The sequence below is a fragment of the Hypanus sabinus genome (assembly GCF_030144855.1).
Source record: "Hypanus sabinus isolate sHypSab1 chromosome 24 unlocalized genomic scaffold, sHypSab1.hap1 SUPER_24_unloc_28, whole genome shotgun sequence".
NCBI lineage: Eukaryota > Metazoa > Chordata > Chondrichthyes > Myliobatiformes > Dasyatidae > Hypanus > Hypanus sabinus.
Genome location: NW_026778942.1, coordinates 316,290 through 337,220, shown reverse-complemented (window position 1 = coordinate 337,220; position 20,931 = coordinate 316,290). Strand labels below are relative to the sequence as shown.

The following is a 20,931-nucleotide window of genomic DNA, read 5'->3' as shown; positions in this document are numbered from 1 at the left end:
GGCGGGGGGGCTCCGGAGATGGTACAGAAGCGGTTCACCGGGATGCTGCCTGGATTAGAGAGAGCGTGAGCTAAAAGGCGAGAATGGACGGACGTGGGCTGGCTCCCCTGGCGCAGCAAAGTCCGAGGGGTGACCGGATCAAAGTTTGCAAGATTATGAGAGGCATGGACAAAGTGGATGGCTAGACTCATTTCCCCAGGGTTGAAAAATCTAACACTGGGGGCATTTACACTGAGACGGGGCAAGTTGAAAGATGTGTGGGGCAATTTTTTTTTGCTGGCACAGAGAGCGACGGGTGTGTGGAATGTCCTGCCAGGGGTGATGGTGGAGGCAGACACATCAGGGACATTTCAGAGACAGATAGGCACACAGACGATACAAAAATGGAAGGTTACCCAGGAGGGGAGGATTGATCTTGGAGCTCCACCCCGTGCTGTGCTGTAATTTTTTATTTTCAGTGGTGGATATGATGTGAACATGCAGAGACACAGGTCGCGAGCTGGCAGGAATATTTTGGTTTAATTCGGCACAAACACTGCTCCTGTGTCGACACGTTCTGCATCCCGGTCCCGCCGTGTCCAAATCTGCACCCTCCCGAGTCCCCAGTCTGACCCGACCAACACCCGGGCCTACCCGAAGAATAAAACAGCTCTCGGAGGGAAGGATAAGACTGATCTTAGTGTAGGTTAAAGGGACAGCATGGCATTGTGGGCCGAAGGGCCTGTAGTGTGCAGTGTTGCTCCAAGCTTTATGTTCTGCAGCGGGAGGGGATCAGGAGCAACAGTTCGAATGCCAGAGGGCGCACAGAGTCTTGACGGGCAAAGGGAAATCAAATCCCAAGCCCACAGCGTCCTGATAGTCGCCCCAGACGGGCGTCAGAGAGGGCGAGCCCCCACGGGAGTCGGGGATAAACCCCGGCCCTGCCTCTCCCGACGAGCCCATCTCGGCCTACCTGAGGAATGCCCAGCCAGTCGTCAGCCTGCTGCATTGCCTCGCGGGCGTTGTCCACGGGCCTCGTCCCATCCCAGGTCTCCCAATCGGGGCACAGGCCTGCGAAGGGGGAAAAGGGAAACTGTGACGGTCGGGTCCCGGAAACTGGGCCCCCTCCCACCGAGCTCCTCGCCCCCTGGCCTCAGCCCCACTCCAGACAGTTTAAAACATGCAAGGGTCGCCAGTAACAAGCCAACACCCCCAGACAATCCCCACTCCCACCTTCCCACCCACCAGCTCAGGCTTGCCTTGTCTGGCCTATGTCTCTCTAAACATTTTTAAATGTTATTATTCTTGCCTTAACCACTTCCTCTGGCAGCTGTCACCACAGGCCCACCTTAGTGAGCTCTCATTCCCCTCTCGTCTCAAACCCTACCCTCTGGTTTCCGAACAGGCCCTGAGCACTGCCTCACCGTTTTTGCCCTCCTGCCGGAATCGGGTTTCATTTCGACCGAAACAAAGGCCACAAAGTGCGCTGCACAATTACAGCGTGTCAGAAAATTAATGAAGAGAGGGAAAAGTAGCGAGGTAATGTTCAATGGCCACTCAGAGACCGGGTGGCAGAGGGGGAGAAGCTGTTCCTGAATCACTGAGCGTGGGCCTTCAGGCTCCCGTACCTCCCCCCCGGACAGTGAGAAGAGAGCATGACCTCGGTGATGGGAGCCATTAGTGATGGAGGCATCCCCTTGATTCTGAGGAGGCCAGTGACCACGATGGTGCTGACTGAGTTCACAACTCTGTAGAAACTTGCTGGAGTCTCTGGTAACATACCAAATCTCCTCAAACTCCTAATGAAATATCGCCGCTGTCTTCTCTTCTTTGTAATTGCATCAACATGTAGGCCGAGGACAGCTCCTCAGAGATATTGACATCCAGGAACTCGAAGCATAATTTTATTCATATTAACTAAGTAATTTTTTAAAATTCTGTCACAGAAAAATAAACCATGACATCTGATAGTGATTATAAACCTGATTTTGATCCAATACTTTATATAACTTCAGGATAGCGTCCCAACTCAAATCCTCAACGCCTTGACTGAGGAAGGCTGGCTTATCACGCAGCCTCCCTGTGACTCCAGCTTCAGGGAACCGAGTACCTGAAGGTCAAGGCCCCTCCGTCAGTCAGGGTCGTAACGTGGTGTTGGACGGTAGCAGCGACGTGTCAATACGCAATGCAGGGCAAGCTGGTGCCACAGTTGGCACTGGACTGCCTTAGGAACTCCAGCTCCGCGTTTTCCCCTCGCGGTTTACTCCGGAAGCCTTCCCTGTCAGCGGGTGCAGCCGCAAGGCAGGGAAACCTTGAGATTCCCCTGGACGATCTGCCGACCAGGGCTGACGAGCTCGATCTGCCCGGAGCGCCTGGTTTTAAGTCGCCTTCGCCCCTTCTCCCGCCAGGAGAAATGGTTCCACCGGGCTTCGTAGCCACACGCGAAGGCCAGGAGCTGGACTTGGTTCTCAGGGGCTTTCTGAGGCGCAGGCCATTTAACAGGCAGTGGGAACTTGTCCCCACTACCACCCGCCACCCCCGGCTGGACTACCCTCCGTTCCAAAACGTGGATCCCGAAAATCCCGACTGGGTGCTTCACGGCCTGGTGCGGAAACAGCAAATCCCTCGGAAAATGTCTTGACGCGGCCCAGTCCATCACAGGAAAAGCCCTCCCCACCCCTGGGCACATCTACATGGGGCGCCCGCACAGGAGAGCAGCGTCCATCGTCATTGACGCCTACCCCCTCTAGGCCCTGCCAGCAGGAAGGCGGTCAGGATGCTGAGGTCCCACACCACCAGGTTCAGGGACAGTCATTACCCCTCAACCGTCAACCAGTGTGGACAGCTTCACTCACCCCAACTCCGAACTGGGTCCACACCACTCTCAAGGACTCTTCTTCTCCGTATTATTTATTACTTATTTATTTTTAATGCGTTGGCACACTTTATCAATTTTTTTCTCCACATTGGCCATTTTGTCAGCCTTTGTGTGTCGGTTCCGATCGGTTTCTTTGCTCTACGGTGAATGCCCGCAAGAAAACGAATCTCGGGGCTGGATGTGGTGACACATCTGTACTCTGAGAATACTTCGACCCAGTTCAGGGAATGACGTTACTGAACTCCAAGGTCCCTCCGTTCCACAACCCTCCCTTGGCCCGGTTGTTCGCTGGGAGGGTCCTGGCTCGAGGCGACTTGTCAGAATGTAACACCTCGCCCTTAGCTGGACTGAACTCCATTTGCCCAGTAATCGAGGTCCCCCACCCCCACCCCGCAGTTTCTGATGGCCTTCTTCGCTGTATACGATACCACCCATTTCTTGCACTCTCTCTACCCCCGGGGGGGCAATTAGCATTCATTCCGAGAGGGCTCCAAGCGAGGGTGTAACGCTCGAGGCCTCACTGGAGTACTGCCAGCAGTTTTGTGCTGAAACTGGAGAGGGTTCAGAGGAGGTTCACGAAGATGAGCCTGGGGTCGAAAGGCTCTTCACAGGAACAGTGTTTGATGGCTCGAGGCATACATTCACTGGAATTCCGAAGAACGAGGGGAGACCTCATTGAAGCCTGTCGATAGAGTGGAGAGGATGTTTCCCACGGAGGGAGAGTCTAGGACCACAGCCTCAGATCAGAGGGGCGTCCCTTTGGAACGGAGATGAGGAGGAATTTCTTCAGCCAGAGGGCGGTGAATCTGAGGAATTCGATCCCACAGGCAGCTGCGGAGGCCAAGTCTTTATGTATATTTAAGGCTGAGGTTGATAGATTCTTGATTGGTCAGGGCGAGGAGACCGGGGCAGAGAGGGAAATGGATCAGCCATGATGAAATGGAGGAGCAGACTCGATGGGCCAAATGGGCTAATTCTGCTCCTCCATCTTTTCTGGTCTTGGGACCGTGGGAGGAAACCAGAGCACCCGGAGGAAACCCACAGAGCCGCGGGGAGATCCAGTGGCGGGACTGGAACCCGGATCGCCGGCGCTGTACAGCGTTAAGGTAACCGCTACGCCCCCGTACCGATTCTTTGAAAGCTCAAAGTAAATTTGTTATCAAAGTACTATATCATATACAACCCTGAGATTCAGTTTCTTGCGGGCATTCAGAGGAACAGAAAACAAAGTACAATGGAATTTATAAAAATCTGAACATCGAAGAATGTGCAACGGGGGAGGGCAGGCAACAGGGTTTCATAGCAGTCTGGGCAACGCTGTACACTACAAGCGACCAGTATCCTGTTCCTGCGCTGTCTGTGAGGAGTTTTACAGTCTCCCCGTGACCGTATGAGCTTCCCCCGGATTCCTGCCGCACGGGTTCGGGCATGCCACGGTGACCCCTCATCGCGCCCCTGTGCTGGTCGTGGACGCGGAACTACACGTTTCGATGTACACGTGACAGATAGCAGGGAACGTTGCAATCTTTTAAAGACAAACTGTGCAAATGCTGAATCATACTGAAAACAATGGTTGCAACGAGTCCTTGAGAGAGTGTGTAGGTTGTGGAATCGGGGCAGTGCTGGGCTGAGTGAAGTTATCCACGCTCGCTCAGGAGCCTGATGACTATGAGAAAAGAACACGAGCTGGGTGATAGTGGTCTCACACACACACACACCACCCCCCACCCACGGGCCCTCTCTCTCTCTCTCTCACACACACTCACCCCCCCACCCACAGGCTCTCTCTCACACACACACACCCCCACCCACAGGCTCTCTCTCTCACTCACATCCCCCCCCCCATGGGCTCTCTCTCTCTCTCACGCACACACACACACACACCCTGCCCACGGGCTCTCTCTCTCTCTCTCTCACACACACATCTCCAAGGCATTGACAGTCTTCGAGCTCACCAGCACAAGATCTGCAGATGGTGCATGTCCGAAATAAAAAGCCAAACCCACTGACGACTCCCAAAGGGTCAGACTGCGTCTGTTTGGGGTGGGGAGGTACAGACAGAGAGAGAGAGTGTGAGAGAGAGAGACAGTGTGAGAGTGAGAGAGTGTGAGTGTGAGAGAGTGTGAGTGTGAGAGAGTGTGAGTGTGAGAGAGTGAGTGTGAGAGAGAGAGTGTGAGAGAGAGAGTGTGAGAGAGAGAGTGTGAGAGAGAGAGTGTGAGAGAGAGAGTGTGAGAGAGAGAGTGTGAGAGAGAGAGTGTGAGAGAGAGAGTGTGAGAGAGAGAGTGAGAGAGAGAGAGAGTGAGTGTGAGAGAGTGTGAGTGTGAGAGAGTGTGAGTGTGAGAGAGTGTGAGTGTGAGAGAGTGTGAGTGTGAGAGAGTGTGAGTGTGAGAGAGTGTGAGTGAGACAGTGTGAGAGAGAGACAGTGTGAGAGAGAGACAGTGTGAGAGAGAGAGACAGTGTGAGAGAGAGACAGTGTGAGAGAGAGACAGTGTGAGAGAGAGACAGTGTGAGAGAGAGACAGTGTGAGAGAGAGACAGTGTGAGAGAGAGACAGTGTGAGAGAGAGACAGTGTGAGAGAGAGACAGTGTGAGAGAGAGACAGTGTGAGAGAGAGACAGTGTGAGAGAGAGAGTGTGAGAGAGTGTGAGAGAGAGAGTGTGAGAGAGAGAGTGTGAGAGAGAGTGTGAGAGAGAGAGTGTGAGAGAGAGAGTGTGAGAGAGAGAGTGTGAGAGAGAGAGTGTGAGAGAGAGAGTGTGAGAGAGAGAGTGTGAGAGAGAGAGTGTGAGAGAGAGACAGTGTGAGAGAGAGAGAGTGTGAGAGAGAGAGTGTGAGAGAGAGAGTGTGAGAGAGAGAGTGTGAGAGAGAGAGAGTGTGAGAGAGAGAGTGTGAGAGAGAGAGTGTGAGAGAGAGAGTGTGAGAGAGAGAGTGTGAGAGAGAGAGTGTGAGAGAGAGAGTGTGAGAGAGAGAGTGTGAGTGTGAGAGAGTGTGAGTGTGAGAGAGTGTGAGTGTGAGAGAGTGTGAGTGTGAGAGAGTGTGAGTGTGAGAGAGTGTGAGTGTGAGAGAGTGTGAGACACACACAGAGGCAAAGGTAAAGGGGTCAGGACCCCAACTCTTCCTCTGACAGAAATCAGAGCCCAGACGTTAACCCATTCGCTCCACCTGTTTCAGTTTGAGTTTCTATGAAACTAACGTGCAGGCTGGCTCTCAGCAGAGTGACTGTTGGCACGCCAGAGGAAAACCACGTAGGGGTGTTGGCTTCAGTCGCTGCAGCCACAAGTCACGCAGTGGCAGGGAACCACTCAGGCCTACCTCAGATCAAAGGCACATCCGAGCATCCTGAGACACAGCAACAGACCCCCAACTAAACCGATCTACACAATGTACCTCTGTGTTTCTATCGAAGAGCCACCACCCCCACCAGCTGCCCATTCCAGGTACCCACTGCCCTGTCTAAAAACTTGCCCCCTCACACATCGCCCCCAGAACTTACCCCTCTCTCGCCGTAACTGCAAGGCCTCTGGTATTAGACACATCAACACTGGGAGACAGATACTGCCTACCTTGCCTCTCTCAACCTCTATCACTCAGCTTCCGATTATCTGGCCTCTTATCTTAGCCAGGCAGCGCCCTAGCGACCCTCTTCTGCACCCTCTCCAGTGGGGTGACCAGAACTCTACTCCAAACATGGCCTAACTGGAGTTTTAAAAAGTTGCCACATTATATCAAACATCAAACTGAATTTGGCCTTTTGGCCCATTATGGCTGACTATCCCTCTCAGCCCCATTCTCCTGTCTTCTCCCGGTAACTTTTGACGCCCTGACTAATCAGTAACCTATCTACCTCAGTATTAAATATACCCAATGACCTAGCCTCCACAGCTGTCTGTGGCGATGGATTCCACACATTCACGGCTCCTGCGTAACATTTTCTCCTCCTCTGTTCTAAAACGCCCCTCTATTCTGAGGCTGTGCCCTCTGCTCCTCGTCTCCCCGACTACATGAAACATCCTTTCCTAGGCCTTTCAATACTCGATTGGTTTCGATGATATCCTCCTCCATTCTTCTAAACTCCAGCAAGTACAGGCCCAGAGCCTCATACATTAACCCTTTCATCCTCTGGACCCTCTCCAAAGCTGGCTCATCCTTTCTTCGGGCCCAGGACACCGTGCCTACAGGTCCTCACCAGGAGCGCAGCTGTCCACCAAGGCGCCTAGGGCCTTGCCCGACTGCCAGTCACGGCTGAAGTTGGTGATAGGCATGTCCGGCAGCTTGTTCTGGATCCAGCCGAGCAGCCGCTGTTTGGGCGTCTGCTTCTTCGCCTCGTCGTCCTCCTCGTCCCACATGGGCATGGAGATGGAGTAGTGCAGGATGAGGGTCCATATCAAACCCAGGATCAGCTTCAAATTGCCGTCGACAATGGCCTTGCTGTCTGCAGAGAGAGACACACACACACAGATGCAAGTTAGACCATACAGCCTGGCCGATTCTGCGCAGTCTGCCACAAACTCCATCTCGCGATCCCTTCCAGCCCTTCGAACCGCAAACCCACAAGCCCGACCTAACGCTAACCTAATCGGGGGGGGAGTTTCCCATGACCGATTAACCCTCTTTGGACTATAGCCCCCAGGGAAAACCCCCACACTCCACGGGGAGGGTGTGCAGAGACGCCTTGCAGAGGATGCTGGGATTGAACTTCGAACTCCAGCACGCCCCCGGGCTGTAGTAAATCCTCCGTCGGTCTCTACAGGCACCGTTATTACAGCTCAGCGCGTCGGGAGTTCAATTCCGGCTTCCCCCGTAAGGAGTTTGTACGTTCTCCCCATGACCGGGAGGGTTTCCTCCCACAGAACAAAGACTGTGTTAGTCGGATTTTTAGCACAACTTATCCTTCTTTCTCAAATCCGCGCGTTGGGCGTTTTTCTTTGAATGAGTTTCATGGTGTTCCTGCGTTTTGTGGCTGTCTGTGAGAAGACAAACCTCAGGTTGTATACTGCAGGAAACCTTTGATAGTAAAAGTGCTTTGAATCAAGGTGATTGGAGGAGAGCATGGCGAAGATGTCAGGGGTAATTTTGTTTTCAGACGCCGTCCAGGGACGATGGTCGAGGCAGATACGTGAGCGACATTTAAGAGATAGGCATGTGGATGGTAGAAAGATGGAGGGCTTTGTGGGAGTGATCTTGGAGTAGGTTAAAAGGTCAGTACCGCACTGTGGGCCAAAGGGCCTGTAGTGGAATGTCCTACGTTCCTGTCAAGTCTTTCCCTATTCTCAGCTCAAGCCCATCCTCTGGAGCTCTTGGCTCCCCAACTCTGGCACGGTACCTTAGCGGTTAACCTAACAGCGGCCGCAATCGCCGTTCGGGGTTCGATTCCCGCTGCTGCCCGGAAGGAGTTTACACACTCTCCCCGTGACCACGCGGGTTTCGCCCCCCCTGCCCAAAGGCGTGCCGGACAGGGTTAGGGTCAGTGATTCCAGACGTCAAGAGAGGGAAACCAGGGGTTCGTGAACCTGCCCTCATTGGAGGATCAGAGCTGGAGGGGGTCAGCAGCCCTAAATTGCTGAGGGTCACGATCTCAGAGGACCTGGCCCGGACCCATCATATAAATGTAATTGCACGACTGTGCCTCTGCTTCCTCAGGAGGTTCCGCACGCCACCAAAAACCTCGGCAGGTGCGTGGCCGGCCTGGAGCGGGATCGCCAATGCCCTTGGACGTGAAATCCTGAAAAAGGCGGTGGATTTGGCCTCGTGCGTCACGGGTGAAACCCTCCCAACAATTGAGCACGTCGACACGAAACACTGTGGGAGGGGAGCAGCGTCCATCCTCCGGAATCCCAGCTCGCTTCCCGCTGTTGCCGTCACGGAGAAGGTCCAGGAGCCTCAGGACCCACAGCACCAGGTTCAACATCAGTTACCACCCTCAACCAAAGGGGCTAACTTCACTCATCCACTGAGATGTTCCCACAACCACTGATCTCACTTTAAGGACTCTTTATTCCATATTCTCGTTATTTATTACTATTAATTTATATTTGCATCTGCACCGTTTGTTGCTTTCTGCACTCTGCATGATCCTGTTTACAGGTATTGCTGAGTCAGCCCACAGGAAAATGAATATCAGCGGTTGTGTATGGCGACATATATTTACTTTGACAATAAAATTTATTTTGAACTTTGAGCTGTGGGCTCGCTATATGTCCGTGCTGAAGAGTGGCAATACGTGTGGGGCTGCCTCTAGCACGTTCCTACAGGTTCAATTTAACACAAATGAGACATTTCACCGAATGATTCGATCTACTTGTGACAAATCAAGTTAATCTTTCTTCAAAGTCCCATTGAAGGGACTCAGCCCGAAACGTTGACTGTCCGTTTCCCTCCATCGATGGCTCCTGGCTTTCTGAGTTCCTTCACCTTCTTGTGTGTTGTTTGGAGATTACCTCAGCCCCTCTCAGCTTTATCCCCTCTTCGTTGGTCTGGGAGCTGAGTACAGACATTGGGAGTTTATGTTGCAGTTGGACAAGACATTGGTGAGGCCACACTTGCTCAGGCCACAAGATATAGGAGCAGAATCAGGGCATTTGGCCCATCGAGTCTGCTGCACCTATCCATCATGGCTGATCTCAACTCCGTTCTCCTGTCTCCTTTCTCTACTCTTTGACAATCTTGCTAATCAATGAATTTCACAGATTCACCACCCTCTGGCTAAAGAAATTCCTTCACACCTCTGTTCTAAAGTCCCTCTATTTTGAGGCTGTGCCCTCTGGTCCTAGACTCCCCCACTGGAGGAAATCCTCTCCGCTTTTGGTCTCTGATCAGTTTCAGTCAGATTCCTACCCCTCCATTCTTCTGAACAGGCCCAGAGCCATCAAACACTCCACATACAAGTGCAGCACAGGGTGCCCAACACTTTTGCCAGGTACTGTCTTTGTCTATGTGGAGCGGAGAGCAAGTTTGTAAATCTGGCGGGAGCAAAGGATGTTGGAATGGTGAGGGTGGAGGGTTGAAGGACAGGGGACAGAGAAGGGGAGGTGGCGTGGATGCAGACACCCCCAGCCCCGAGACACCAGGCAAGGTAATTTGATTCCAAACTATCAGTTTAGAGATCATTACAGAATGTCTCCCCAGTGATTCCCGCTCCCTCCCCTCTCCCTGCCCCCTTTCCCACTCTCAGTCCACAATAGAGACCCGTATCAGAATCAGGCTTATCATCACTCACACATGGCATGAAGTTTGTTTTGTGGCAGCAGTACAGTGCGATACTTAAAACTACTACATTACTGTGCAAAAGTTTCAGGCACCCGAGTTGTATATATGTGCCTAAGACTTTTGCACAGTACTGTATTTAACCTGAGCCTCACCACAGGACAGTTTACAATGCCTACGATGTTTACAATGCCGGTCCGTCTTCAGACTATGGGAGGAAACCGGAGCACCCGGAGGAAACCCCAGCAGCCACGGGGAGAACGTACAAACTTGCAAGCCTTTTGCTCAGTACTGAATATTAACTCTCTCATTCCCATGAACCTCCTCTGGACCCTCCCCAAGGCCAGCAGGTCCTCTCTTGGATATGGGATTAAAACTGCTCGGAGCGTGACCGATGGGCTATCCCGGCTGCAGGAATGATTTACCAGGACGTGCCGGGACCCGAAGGGCTGCAATATAGACAGAGGTCGAGCAGGTCGGGACTTCTAATTCGCTGAGGCGTAGGAGACCGAGGGCTGATCTAGTTTGAGCAGTGAAGGGCGCGGATGGGATTAATTCCGCCAAGCCCGGCTGTGAAAGGAGGAGGGCTGGACTCCGGGGCGAGCGACTCTGCCCCATAAAGACCCAGGGCTACAGAAGTGGTAAGAGAAGTTCCGAAGACCACTGTGGGACAAAAGCCCCTGTAGACGGGCGATCCTTCTCTCTCTCTCTCTAAGGGGACTGAGAGCCTGACTGTCTCCGAGACGGGGCTTGGGGGTGGGGGGGGGGACTCGGAGAAGGGACGCGGAAGGCTGAAACCTCAGAACAGCTCGCTCCCCCATCCCGAGCAATCTCTTTGTCCCTCGATGGAGGGAGAGGGCCTGGCTGAGATATGAACTGCAGCTTTTGATGGGCTCTAGGCTCGCTGGGGTTTTTGCGTGTTTGCGGGAGGAGGGAGGGGGGCTTTGGAGTTCTGATGTTTATGCCATGCATTCTTTGGGGTCTCTTGTCCCCGGGTGCCTGTGAAGAGTAAGAATTTCAGGCTGTATGCCGTACACATTCTCTGATATTAACCAACCCTGGGGAGGAAGGATGGGCTGTGTCTGGGGCTGAAAGGCTTGAAAGGCTGACCCAGGACACAGGGATCCAGTGGGCTGCTGTCGGTGCTCTTTGCCCCAGTAGGGGCGAGTAGGTACAGAAAGGATGAGCGTACACAGTTTTACTGACCAGGGTTGAGGGCAAAGAGCACACTTAAGGAGAAAAGGTTGCAAAGATTAAGTTGGAGCCTCAAGTGCAAGAGAAGTCAAACTCAACAACGTACTGTGATATTGAACCTGATTACCAGCCAGATGATGGCCAATATATGAATTATCACCAAAAGTCATCTGTCCACCAGAAGATATCATTCAAAATCAGATAGACAAAACCAATAAACACAGAAGAGAGGGGGAAGGAGAGGATTAACACTGGAGGGGTAGGAGAGGGTTAAGACAAGAGCGAGAGGGAGGGAGGGGATTAACGCAGGAGAGAGGGAGTGATGGAAGGAGTGAGACAGTTACACGGGAGGGAGGGGAAGTGAGGGGGAGAGGGAGAGAGTGTTACACGGGGGGAGGGAGGAGAGAGCAGTAGAGGGGGAGTGGGGAGAGTGGAACAGTTGGGGGGGGGGGGGGGAGGATGCTTTGTCTAAGAGAAAGAGCAGTCAGCCCAAAACAAGCCACTACATGCAAGATAAACAAGGCCACAGGAACACAAGACATAGGCCACTCGGCCCATCAAGCCTACACCACCATTCCATCATGGCTGATTTACTATCCCTCTCAACCCCATTCCTCTGGCATTGACTCCCTGACTAATCAAGAACCTATCAACCTCCACTTTAAATATACCCAGTGACTTGGCCTCCACATCCGCCGGTGGCAATTCCACAGATTCGTCACCCTCTGGTCTTCAGACGTCCTACGTCCGTCTGTGTTCGCTGGTCCGGGACTCCCCCACTACAGGAAACATCCTCTCCACGTCCACTCTATCTGGGCCTTTCAGTATTCAGTGCTTCAATGAGATCTCCCACCCCCTTCGTTCTTCTGAACTCCAGGGAGCCTTCAAACACTCCTCGCTGGTTAACCCTTTCACTCCCAGAAGCATTCTCCGGATCCTCCTCTGGGCCCTCTCCAACACCAGCGCTGCTCCCAATACTCCAAGCCTCAGCATTAAATCCTTACGCGTTAGTCCTCCGGTAAACAAATGCTAACATTGCATTTGCCTTCCTCAGGCCGCAAGTTAACCTTCAGGGTTCCTGCGCTGGGACGCCCAAGACCAGGGGGTTCATTTAATTCAGTGTTTTGTCCGGCACAGAACGTCTCCTTCCTGTGTGATACTGTTCCAGGAGGCTGACCGTACGAAACGCACGACATGGCCATGTTATCAGAACCACTCGCTCGCTAGCGCAGACCAGCCAATCACGCGGCAGCACATACCTATAGCCAGAGTGCCTCAGTTTTATGTACTGCTGCCACATAAATAAAAACAAATTTCATGCCATAGGTGAGTGATGATAAACCTGTTTCTGATACGGGTCTCTATTGTGGACTGAGAGCAGGAAGGGGGGCAGGGAGAGGGGAATCATGGTTGGGAAAAGGGGAAGGGGGAGGGGAGGGAGTGGGAAGCACCAGACAGCCAGTCTGTAATGATCACTAAACCGATTGTTTGGAATCAAATGACCTTGTCTGGTGTCTCAGGGCCAGGTGTGTCTGTGCTCACCACACCCCCCCCCCCCCCCCACGCCTTCTCTGGCTGCTGTCCCACTTCCATAGAACAGCACAGTACAGGCCCTTCAGCCCACAATGTTGTGCCGACCCTCAAACCCTGCCTCCCATGTAACTCCCCCCCACATTAAATCCCTCCATATACCTGTCTAGTAGTCACTAGTGTATCTGCCTCCACCTCTGACCTAGGCAGTGCATTCCACGCACCAGCTTCCTCTAATATCCCCCTTGAACTTCCCTCCCCTTACCTTAAAGCCATGTCCTCTTGTACTGAGCAGTGGTGCCCTGGGGAAGAGGCGCTGGCTCTCCACTCTGTCTAATCCTCTTAATATCTTGTACACCTCTATCATGTCTCCTCTCATCCTGCTTCTCTCCAGAGAGTAAAGCGCTAGCTCCCTTAATCTCTGATCATAATCCATACTCTCTAAACCAGGCAGCATCCTGGTAAATCTCCTCTGTACCTTTTCCAATGCTTCCACATCCTTCCAATAGTGAGGCGGCCAGAACTGGACACAAGTGTGGTCTAACTGGAGCTTTATAGAGCTGCATCATTACCCGCCTGTGGCCTTTCATGGTATCCATTGCCCCCACCGGATTTACAAACGCTTTCTGCTCCACGTTGACAAATACAGTATGGTGCAAGAGTCTTGAATACCCTAGCAATATCTATGTGCCTAAAATTTCTGCACAGTACTACATATAATTGCTGTGATTATTCAATTTTTACACTGTACCATTGCCGCAAAGCAACAAATGACAGTGATATTAAACAGAATTCTGAGATTTGACCAAGTCCTCCTGGAGGGCACATTAGTTCCTCTGTGTTGAACAGAGCGTGTAATTTCCCCACGGCAACCACCCCCCTCCCCCACCGTGGGAATTGCACGCCGAACGATTTCCCCATAAGGAGGGACAACGAGCTCCCCTCGCTGTCGAGGTGCCTGCGGATACACAAGCAGTTCCGCGACGGGTTGGTACCAGCTGTCTGGAGGAATAGGGGCGAGACCCAGTTGCTTTGTGGAACTGGTCAGCTCCTGGGTGTTTAATATTTCACTCATTCCTGAGTATTATCAGAAATATATTGTTTGATCAAGCACTCGTCCTCATTTAAATAATTCATTGCGGGTGATATGCAGAAGTACACAAATGGCCAACGTCATCACGGCACCTCGCTAAAGTAACGAACAAAATGTACACAGTTACTCCCAGCTCCGTACTTCACTTTCAATTAGTTAACAGTTTCAGAGTTACAAATGGTAACACAGAGAACGAGCAATTCCTTTTCAACAAGGATGACCTTGCCCCGTACATTAGGGGTGGGGGTGACTCGTGTGCAGACCGGCGCCCGGCAGAACGGCTTCCAGCTGTGAATCAAATCACACAGCTGCTCGTCGCTTGTGCGGGCTGGAAGTTTCAGTCCGCAATAGAGACCCGTATCAGAACCAGGGTTATCAGCACTGCAGTTATCATCACTCACATACTGCATGTCATGAAATTTATTTATACTGGCAGCAGTACTGTGCAATGCATAAAATTACTACAGTACTGTGCAAAAGTCTTAGTCACTCTAGCTATATATAGTGCATGTGTGCCCAAGACTTTTCTGCACAGTATATATATATATATATATATATATATAGATAACTTCTATATTTAATTTAATTTAATCTAATATTTAATTTAAAATTTTTAATATACAAAAAACTGCAAAAAGAACAAAATAAAAGTAAGGCTGTATTCACAGATTGTCCATTCAGAGATCTGATTGCAGGGGGAAGAAATTCTTTGAGTGTGTTTGTACCTTCAGGCTTCCTGACAGCAGCAATGAAAGAGGGTGTTGGGGTACACTGTGATCCGGGGAAACGGGGGACCTGTAATTGCCCCACCCGCACAGGGCAGTCCCAGCCATTCCCCACTCGCCACCCCAGACAGAGAGTGCCTTTCGCCCAGACTGCGAGGGGCCAGAGGTCCCATGAAAATCACTTCCAGAAGGAGTCTGCACGTACATACAAGTCTCGTCAGAGCGATGATCGATGAACTCCCTTCCTCCAACCCCCCAGGGCCGTTGAGCAAGATTTTTACTCAAGCAAGAGGAATTCTCTTCTACCTTGCCTTATATGGTGCGCACACTGTCCTGGGCAGACAGCCATCTACAGGCACCCAGTGTCTTCCACGGCCCTCTGGGGGGGGAGGGGGGGGGAGGGGTAGTCTGTACCCCTCCCAGAACAGAATCATGAGTGGTGTGGCAAGACCCATCCCTATCCTTTCCTGGACGTAGGCAAGCTCTGTTATTGGGAGGGGGGGAGAGGTAGGGAGAAAATAGTTCAAGGGTCAAGGGAGAACCAAATCCCTGTGCTTCCCTCCCTCCCCTACACCCCTCACTCTCAGTAGCCCCCTCTAGAACCTACACCCCTCCCCATCTCTGTCCCTCGCTCCCCTATACCCCTCACGAACCTACACCCCCCATTTCATGAACCCCTCTCTCCCCTACACCCCTCCCCCTCTGACCCCCCTCTCTCCCCTACATCCCTCCCCGTCTCTGACCCCCTCTCTCCCCTACACCCCTCCCCGTCTCTGTGACCTCCTCTCTCCCCTACACCCCTCCCCGTCTCTGTGACCTCCTCTCTCCCCTACACCCGTCCCCGTCTCTGTGACCCCCCTCTCTCTCCTACACCCGTCCCCGTCTCTGTGACCCCCCTCTCTCCTACACCCCTCCCCGTCTCTGTGACCCCCTCTCCCCTACATCCCCCCCCACTGTGACCCCCTTCCACATCACCTGATGAAAATGACCATTATCCAACTTTGCCACCGTCAGGGTCTGGGCAGATCTACCCCCATCACAGCCCAACTTTCCCCTCTCCCACCTACCTGAGCCTCCTTCACAGTTTACATACCCCCCCACACGCACCCCTCCCACCCAAATTCAAGCGAGCTAACATCGCCCGTGGCTACTTATTCTGATGCCTCCCTGGCATTGAAACTCCCTCAAGATGGGCCTGTCTCTCGGGGGATTTGCCTTAGAAGGCAGCTCGAGCCAGGAGCTGGCGGGGATCCAGGTCTTCCCTGCCTCCCGGCCTCTGATCCGCCCCCGAGAGGCGGAAATCCCTCGCAGGCCCGGACGGGGCCTCTGGCACACACAGCTGGATAATTCCTCCCTCCTGCACACCGGAGGGTGCGTTTCCAACCCCGAAGAGGGGCGAGGGTTGCAAAGGCCCTTACCGTGCTGTGGCCCCACCCTGCTTCTCCCCCTCCCCTGCCCGGCAGAGGCACCTCGAAGTAAACGTGTTATCAAAGTACCTCATTTTACCTCGAGATTCATTTTCTTGCAGGCATTTACAGAGGGGATAAAGAAGGCAAATAAAGACAATGAGCAAAAGAGGGAAAATTATACAAATTTTAAAAGTTATTACTGAGCACGGGCTGCAGAGTTTAAAATATATGGAGTCAGCATTTGACGACTCCTCTTCCCCTAAAACTAATTCAGGCCCTCCGCCATGTTCTCTGGCCTCCCGCTGGCGAAAAGCCCTTTGAATTTCTTCTCCACTTCTCTCCTCAGCTCCGTCGCTCTTTCCAACCCACAACCCATCCTCTGGTCTTGTCGCCCTCTCACCTCCCTGTCAACGCCTCTACCCACTTCATTGACCCCTGACCCTTTGCTCTTTCTGTGACCCTGCCACCTGCCCCCCCCCCACACTCTGCAGCTCACCGCAAAACCTTTTCTCATCATGATGTGACTCTGTCGCCTCTCACCATCTCTGCCCACTCCACACCATCCCATCACACTCTCCCAGGGTCAGACACAGAGTGAATCTCCCTCCACACCGTCCCATCACACTCTCCCAGGGTCAGACACAGAGTGAATCTCCCTCCACACCGTCCCATCACACTCTCCCAGGGTCAGACACAGAGTGAATCTCCCTCCACACCGTCCCATCACACACTCCCGGGGTCAGACACAGAGTGAAACTCCCTCCACACCATCCCATCACACACTCCCGGGGTCAGACACAGAGTGAATCTCCCTCTACACTGTCCCATCACACACTCCTGGGGTCAGACACAGAGTGAATCTCCCTCCACACTGTCCCATCACACACTCCTGGGGTCAGACACAGAGTGAAACTCCCTCCACACTGTCCCATCACACACTCCTGGGGTCAGACACAGAGTGAATCTCCCTCCACACTGTCCCATCACACACTCCTGGGTTCAGACACAGAGTGAATCTCCCTCCATACCGTCCCATCACACACTCCCGGGGTCAGACACAGAGTGAAACTCCCTCCACACCACCCCATCACACTCTCCCGGGGTCAGACACAGAGTGAATCTCCCTCCACACTGTCCCATCACACACTCCCGGGGTCAGACACAGGGTGATGTTGTGTTAATTCAATCTTGTAGTTCCTGACCCAAGGTACCCTTGTGTCTCTGGGTGATTCAGTGCTTGTCTAGACATCCCGTAAATGCTGTTGATATCTCTACATCCGCCTCGCTCAACAGCCGTCTATTGCAGCCGCTCAGTTCTCTCTGGGTGAAAGGCCAATTACTTAGCGAGGGGCCGGCCATTCGGCCCGCCTAACGCCATGACAACTGCCTGTACCTAACCCGTCTGCCCCCTTTGTGGCCATATCTTCCTTAACCTCACCACTTTGACATTGTCTCTATGGAGACAGAGGGAGCACCGAGGCCCCGGGGGATGGGAGGGAGCACCGAGGTCCACGGTGGAGGGAAGGAGGGAGATGGAGGCCTCAGGGTGGGAGGGAAGGAGCACGGTGGGGCGAGGGAGGGAATGCAGAGTGCTCGAGGGGGGAGGGAGGGCGGGAGCCCCTAGACCAAGGGGAGGAGGAGGGCTGAAGGCACAGTGATGTCCCCCTCCCCAAAGTCTGCCGGAGTTTCTAACCAGTTACCAAAGACCTGCAGACCCCTTGAGTTAGTTGGCCCAACTGAGACCAATAGTTCCCAAGTTGGGGAGGGGGGGGCGAGGGGCAGAATTTAGAATTGTGGGGGGATTTATTTGGACAGAACGAAATGGGACGTGTGCAGAACTGGTGCAGACAGCTGGCTGAGGTGGAGCCTGTGTCCGTGCTGGACATCCCAATTCCAGAATGCGGGACGGGAGGGGGCAAAACAGGAAGGCCGCAGAGGAGGAGAGAGAGGGCCAGGAGCGATGAGGACATGCGGAATGGCGAGGGAGATCTGCGCCGCGGGGTGGCGGGCAGTGAGGGGGCTCCACACCCCGGGTGGGGGAGGGTGAGGGAGCATCGCACGGCGGAGCAGAAGGTGGTGAGGGAGCTCCACACTGTCAGGGCAAAGAGGGGCTTCCGCACCAGAGAGGAACTCGGCATTGGGGAGATGTGAGGGGGGAGCTCGGCACTGTGGGTGAAAGGTTTGTGGCGTTTTGGCCTTCGTTCGTTGGGGGATTGAGTTCAAGAATTACAAGGTAATGTTGCAGCTCTATAAAACCATGGTCAGGCCACACTTGCAGCATTGTGTCCAGTTCTGGCCGCCTCATTATCGGAAGGATGTAGGAGCTATAGAGAGGGTGCAGAGGAGATTCACCGGGACACTGTCTGAATTAGAGAGGGTACAGAGGAGATTCACCAGGATGCTGTCTGGATTAGAGAGGGTGCAGAGGAGATTCACCGGGATGCAGCCTGGATTAGAGAGGGTGCAGAGGAGATTCACCGGGATGCTGCCTAGATTAGAGAGGGTGCAGAGGAGATTCACCGGGATGCTGCCTGGATTAGAGAGAGTGCAGAGGAGATTCACCAGGATGCTGTCTGGTTTAGAGAGGGTGCAGAGGAGATTCACCAGGATGCTGCCTGGATTAGAGAGGGTGCAGAGGAGATTCACCAGGATGCTGTCTGGATTAGAGAGGGTGCAGAGGAGATTCACCAGAATGCTGCCTGGATTAGAGAGGGTGCAGAGGAGATTCACCAGGATGCTGCCTGGATTAGAGAGGGTGTGGAGGAGATTCACCAGGATGCTGCCTGGATCAGAGAGGGTGTGGAGGAGATTCACCATGATGCTGCCTGGATCAGAGAGCGCGTCGTATGAGGACGGGTTGAGTGAGCTAGGACCTTCCTCGCTGGTGCAAAGGAGGAGGAGAGATGACTCGATCGAGGCGACCGAGACTTTTCACAGGAGGGGGAACGGGGTGATCGGCACCACGCTGGAGAGCACTGGCCGCGAGGTCGGGGTTCGATTCCCGCCGCCGTCCGCGAGGGGGTTTGTCCGCTCTCCTCGTAACCGCGTGGGTTTCCTCCGGGTGCTCTGGTTTCCTCCCACAGTCCGAGGGTGGACGTCGTGGAGTTAGCGTGGTGTGGGCTTCCTCGTTTGGCGCCTTTAGCAGGGCGACACTTACAGTCTGTGCCCCGGAACAAACCTCGCCGATTCGCTCTGACGCATTTCACCGTACGTTTTGACGTAGTGTGACAATTTAATATTTGAAATGGCTGATACGGTGGGGGGGGGGCAGAATTTTAAAGTGATTGGAGGATGTCAGAGGTAGGGATTTTTTTATTTACACGGAGGGTGGTGGGTGTGTGGATCACCCTCCCAGGGGTCAGTAGAGGCACATGGATGATAGGAAAATGAAGGGTCACATGGGAGGGAAGGCTGCGATTGATTGCAGAGTAGGATAAATGGTCGGCATGGCGTTGTGGGCCGAAAGGTCTGCAGTGTGCTGTAATGTTCCTTGCTGAGCCCCACCAACACGAGCTGGTCTGTGTGGCGGGGTGGAGACGACCGTCCCCCTCCCCACCCTGCACGTCTAGCCAGTCAGGAAGCGCAATAGCGGAGGGTGTAGCCAATAAAAGAGGGATTTACCCTCCAAAGCTGCAAGGCTGTAATAGCCAGGGGTGGTAATGGGGGATCAGCTCCCACTACCTGCTGAACTGCCGGCTGGTCAGTGCCGGACTTCAGAGCGAAGGCTCCCGGGTTCGAATCCGGCCGGCTCCCTGGCACGTTTTCCATCCGCACTGGGTTGACCATCGAGCTGGCAACTCAGCCTCGGAAAAACAAGACTGCTTGGCTTTCTTCTTCACCTATTAAATGCTCCTAATGGCGTGTGTCTCACATAGACTCGGACGACTGTCCGGCTCCTGGCCTTCGCTTGTGGCTCAGCTACTAAGGCCAGTGGAACCCGTTTCTACTGACCGGAGGCGGGTTACTGGCGCCTTAAAACCAGTCGCTTCGGCCAGATGGGAGCCGTGGGCAAACCTCCGCCGCCTTGCGGCTACACCCACTCATGGGGAAGGCTTTGGGAGTAACCCCGCCCCCCCTGGGGAAAATATGGAGCTGGAGTCCCTAAGGAAGCCTTACGTTGAGTTCTACACTGACCAGCGACTCCTGCAACGCTGCTGGTGCCAAACGGTTCCTGTTGGCCCATCAGCTGTGTGGGCAGGGGGAGCCCGCTGCACGGGCAGCAGACCCAGCCGGGGGCGGGTGGGGGGGTAGAGAAGTGGGTCGCAGACAACGTACCCACACGTCCCCGTAATTGCTAGCTGCCTACTGCCAGACCCGTTCCGGCCTCAGGAAGATGGTTTCAGCCTTTATCGGCTTACCCACCCCTGCAGGCTTACCCACAGGTGTTAGGCCCCAGGCCTGAACGGTTAGGCCGCGGGCCTGAACAGTCAGGCCCCGGGGCTGCAAGGAAGAGCCAGGCCCAGGGCACTGGGCGAAGGGCGGGAGGGAGGCACCCTCGCCTGGGAGCTGGTGCCAGGCTGAATGCCAGGGGGCGGGAAGGAGACTTGGGGGGGGGGGGGCAAGGAAATCCAAGAAACCTCAATTATGAGCAACTGGGCACAAGTGCTGTGAGGTAACGTGGCAGCTCTTCTCAACCACAGCTGGGAGGACCGTGCTCAGCTCTGGTCACCTCATTATAGGAAGGATGTGGGAGCTTTAGAGAGAGGGCACAAAGGGGATTTACCAGGATACTGCCTGGGCCAGAGAGCATGTCATACGAAGGTAGGTTGAGTGAGGGTGAAGGGACTATTCGCTTTGGAGAGGAGGGTGAGAGGTGACTTGAGGCACAGACTGTGTGGACAGCCAGAGACTCCTTCCCGGGGGGGAATAGTTAGTATGGGGGTGCATAATTTTAAGGTGATTGGTGGAAAGTATAGGGGGAGAG

At 53.7% G+C, this 20,931-nt stretch overlaps 1 protein-coding gene across 1 annotated transcript in view; it reads right to left on the bottom strand.

Annotated features, from left to right (window-relative positions):
- The window catches only part of LOC132385498 (filamin-A-like), a 122,615-nt gene that overhangs the window by 68,213 nt on the left and 33,471 nt on the right, over nucleotides 1–20,931 (bottom strand). The window contains exons 3-4 of the mRNA XM_059957611.1: nucleotides 7,040–7,285; nucleotides 953–1,050 (exon numbers count right to left, since the gene is read on the bottom strand). Of these exons, the coding sequence (XP_059813594.1) occupies nucleotides 953–1,050; nucleotides 7,040–7,285 (344 nt within the window). The remainder of the gene's footprint in view (nucleotides 1–952; nucleotides 1,051–7,039; nucleotides 7,286–20,931) is intronic.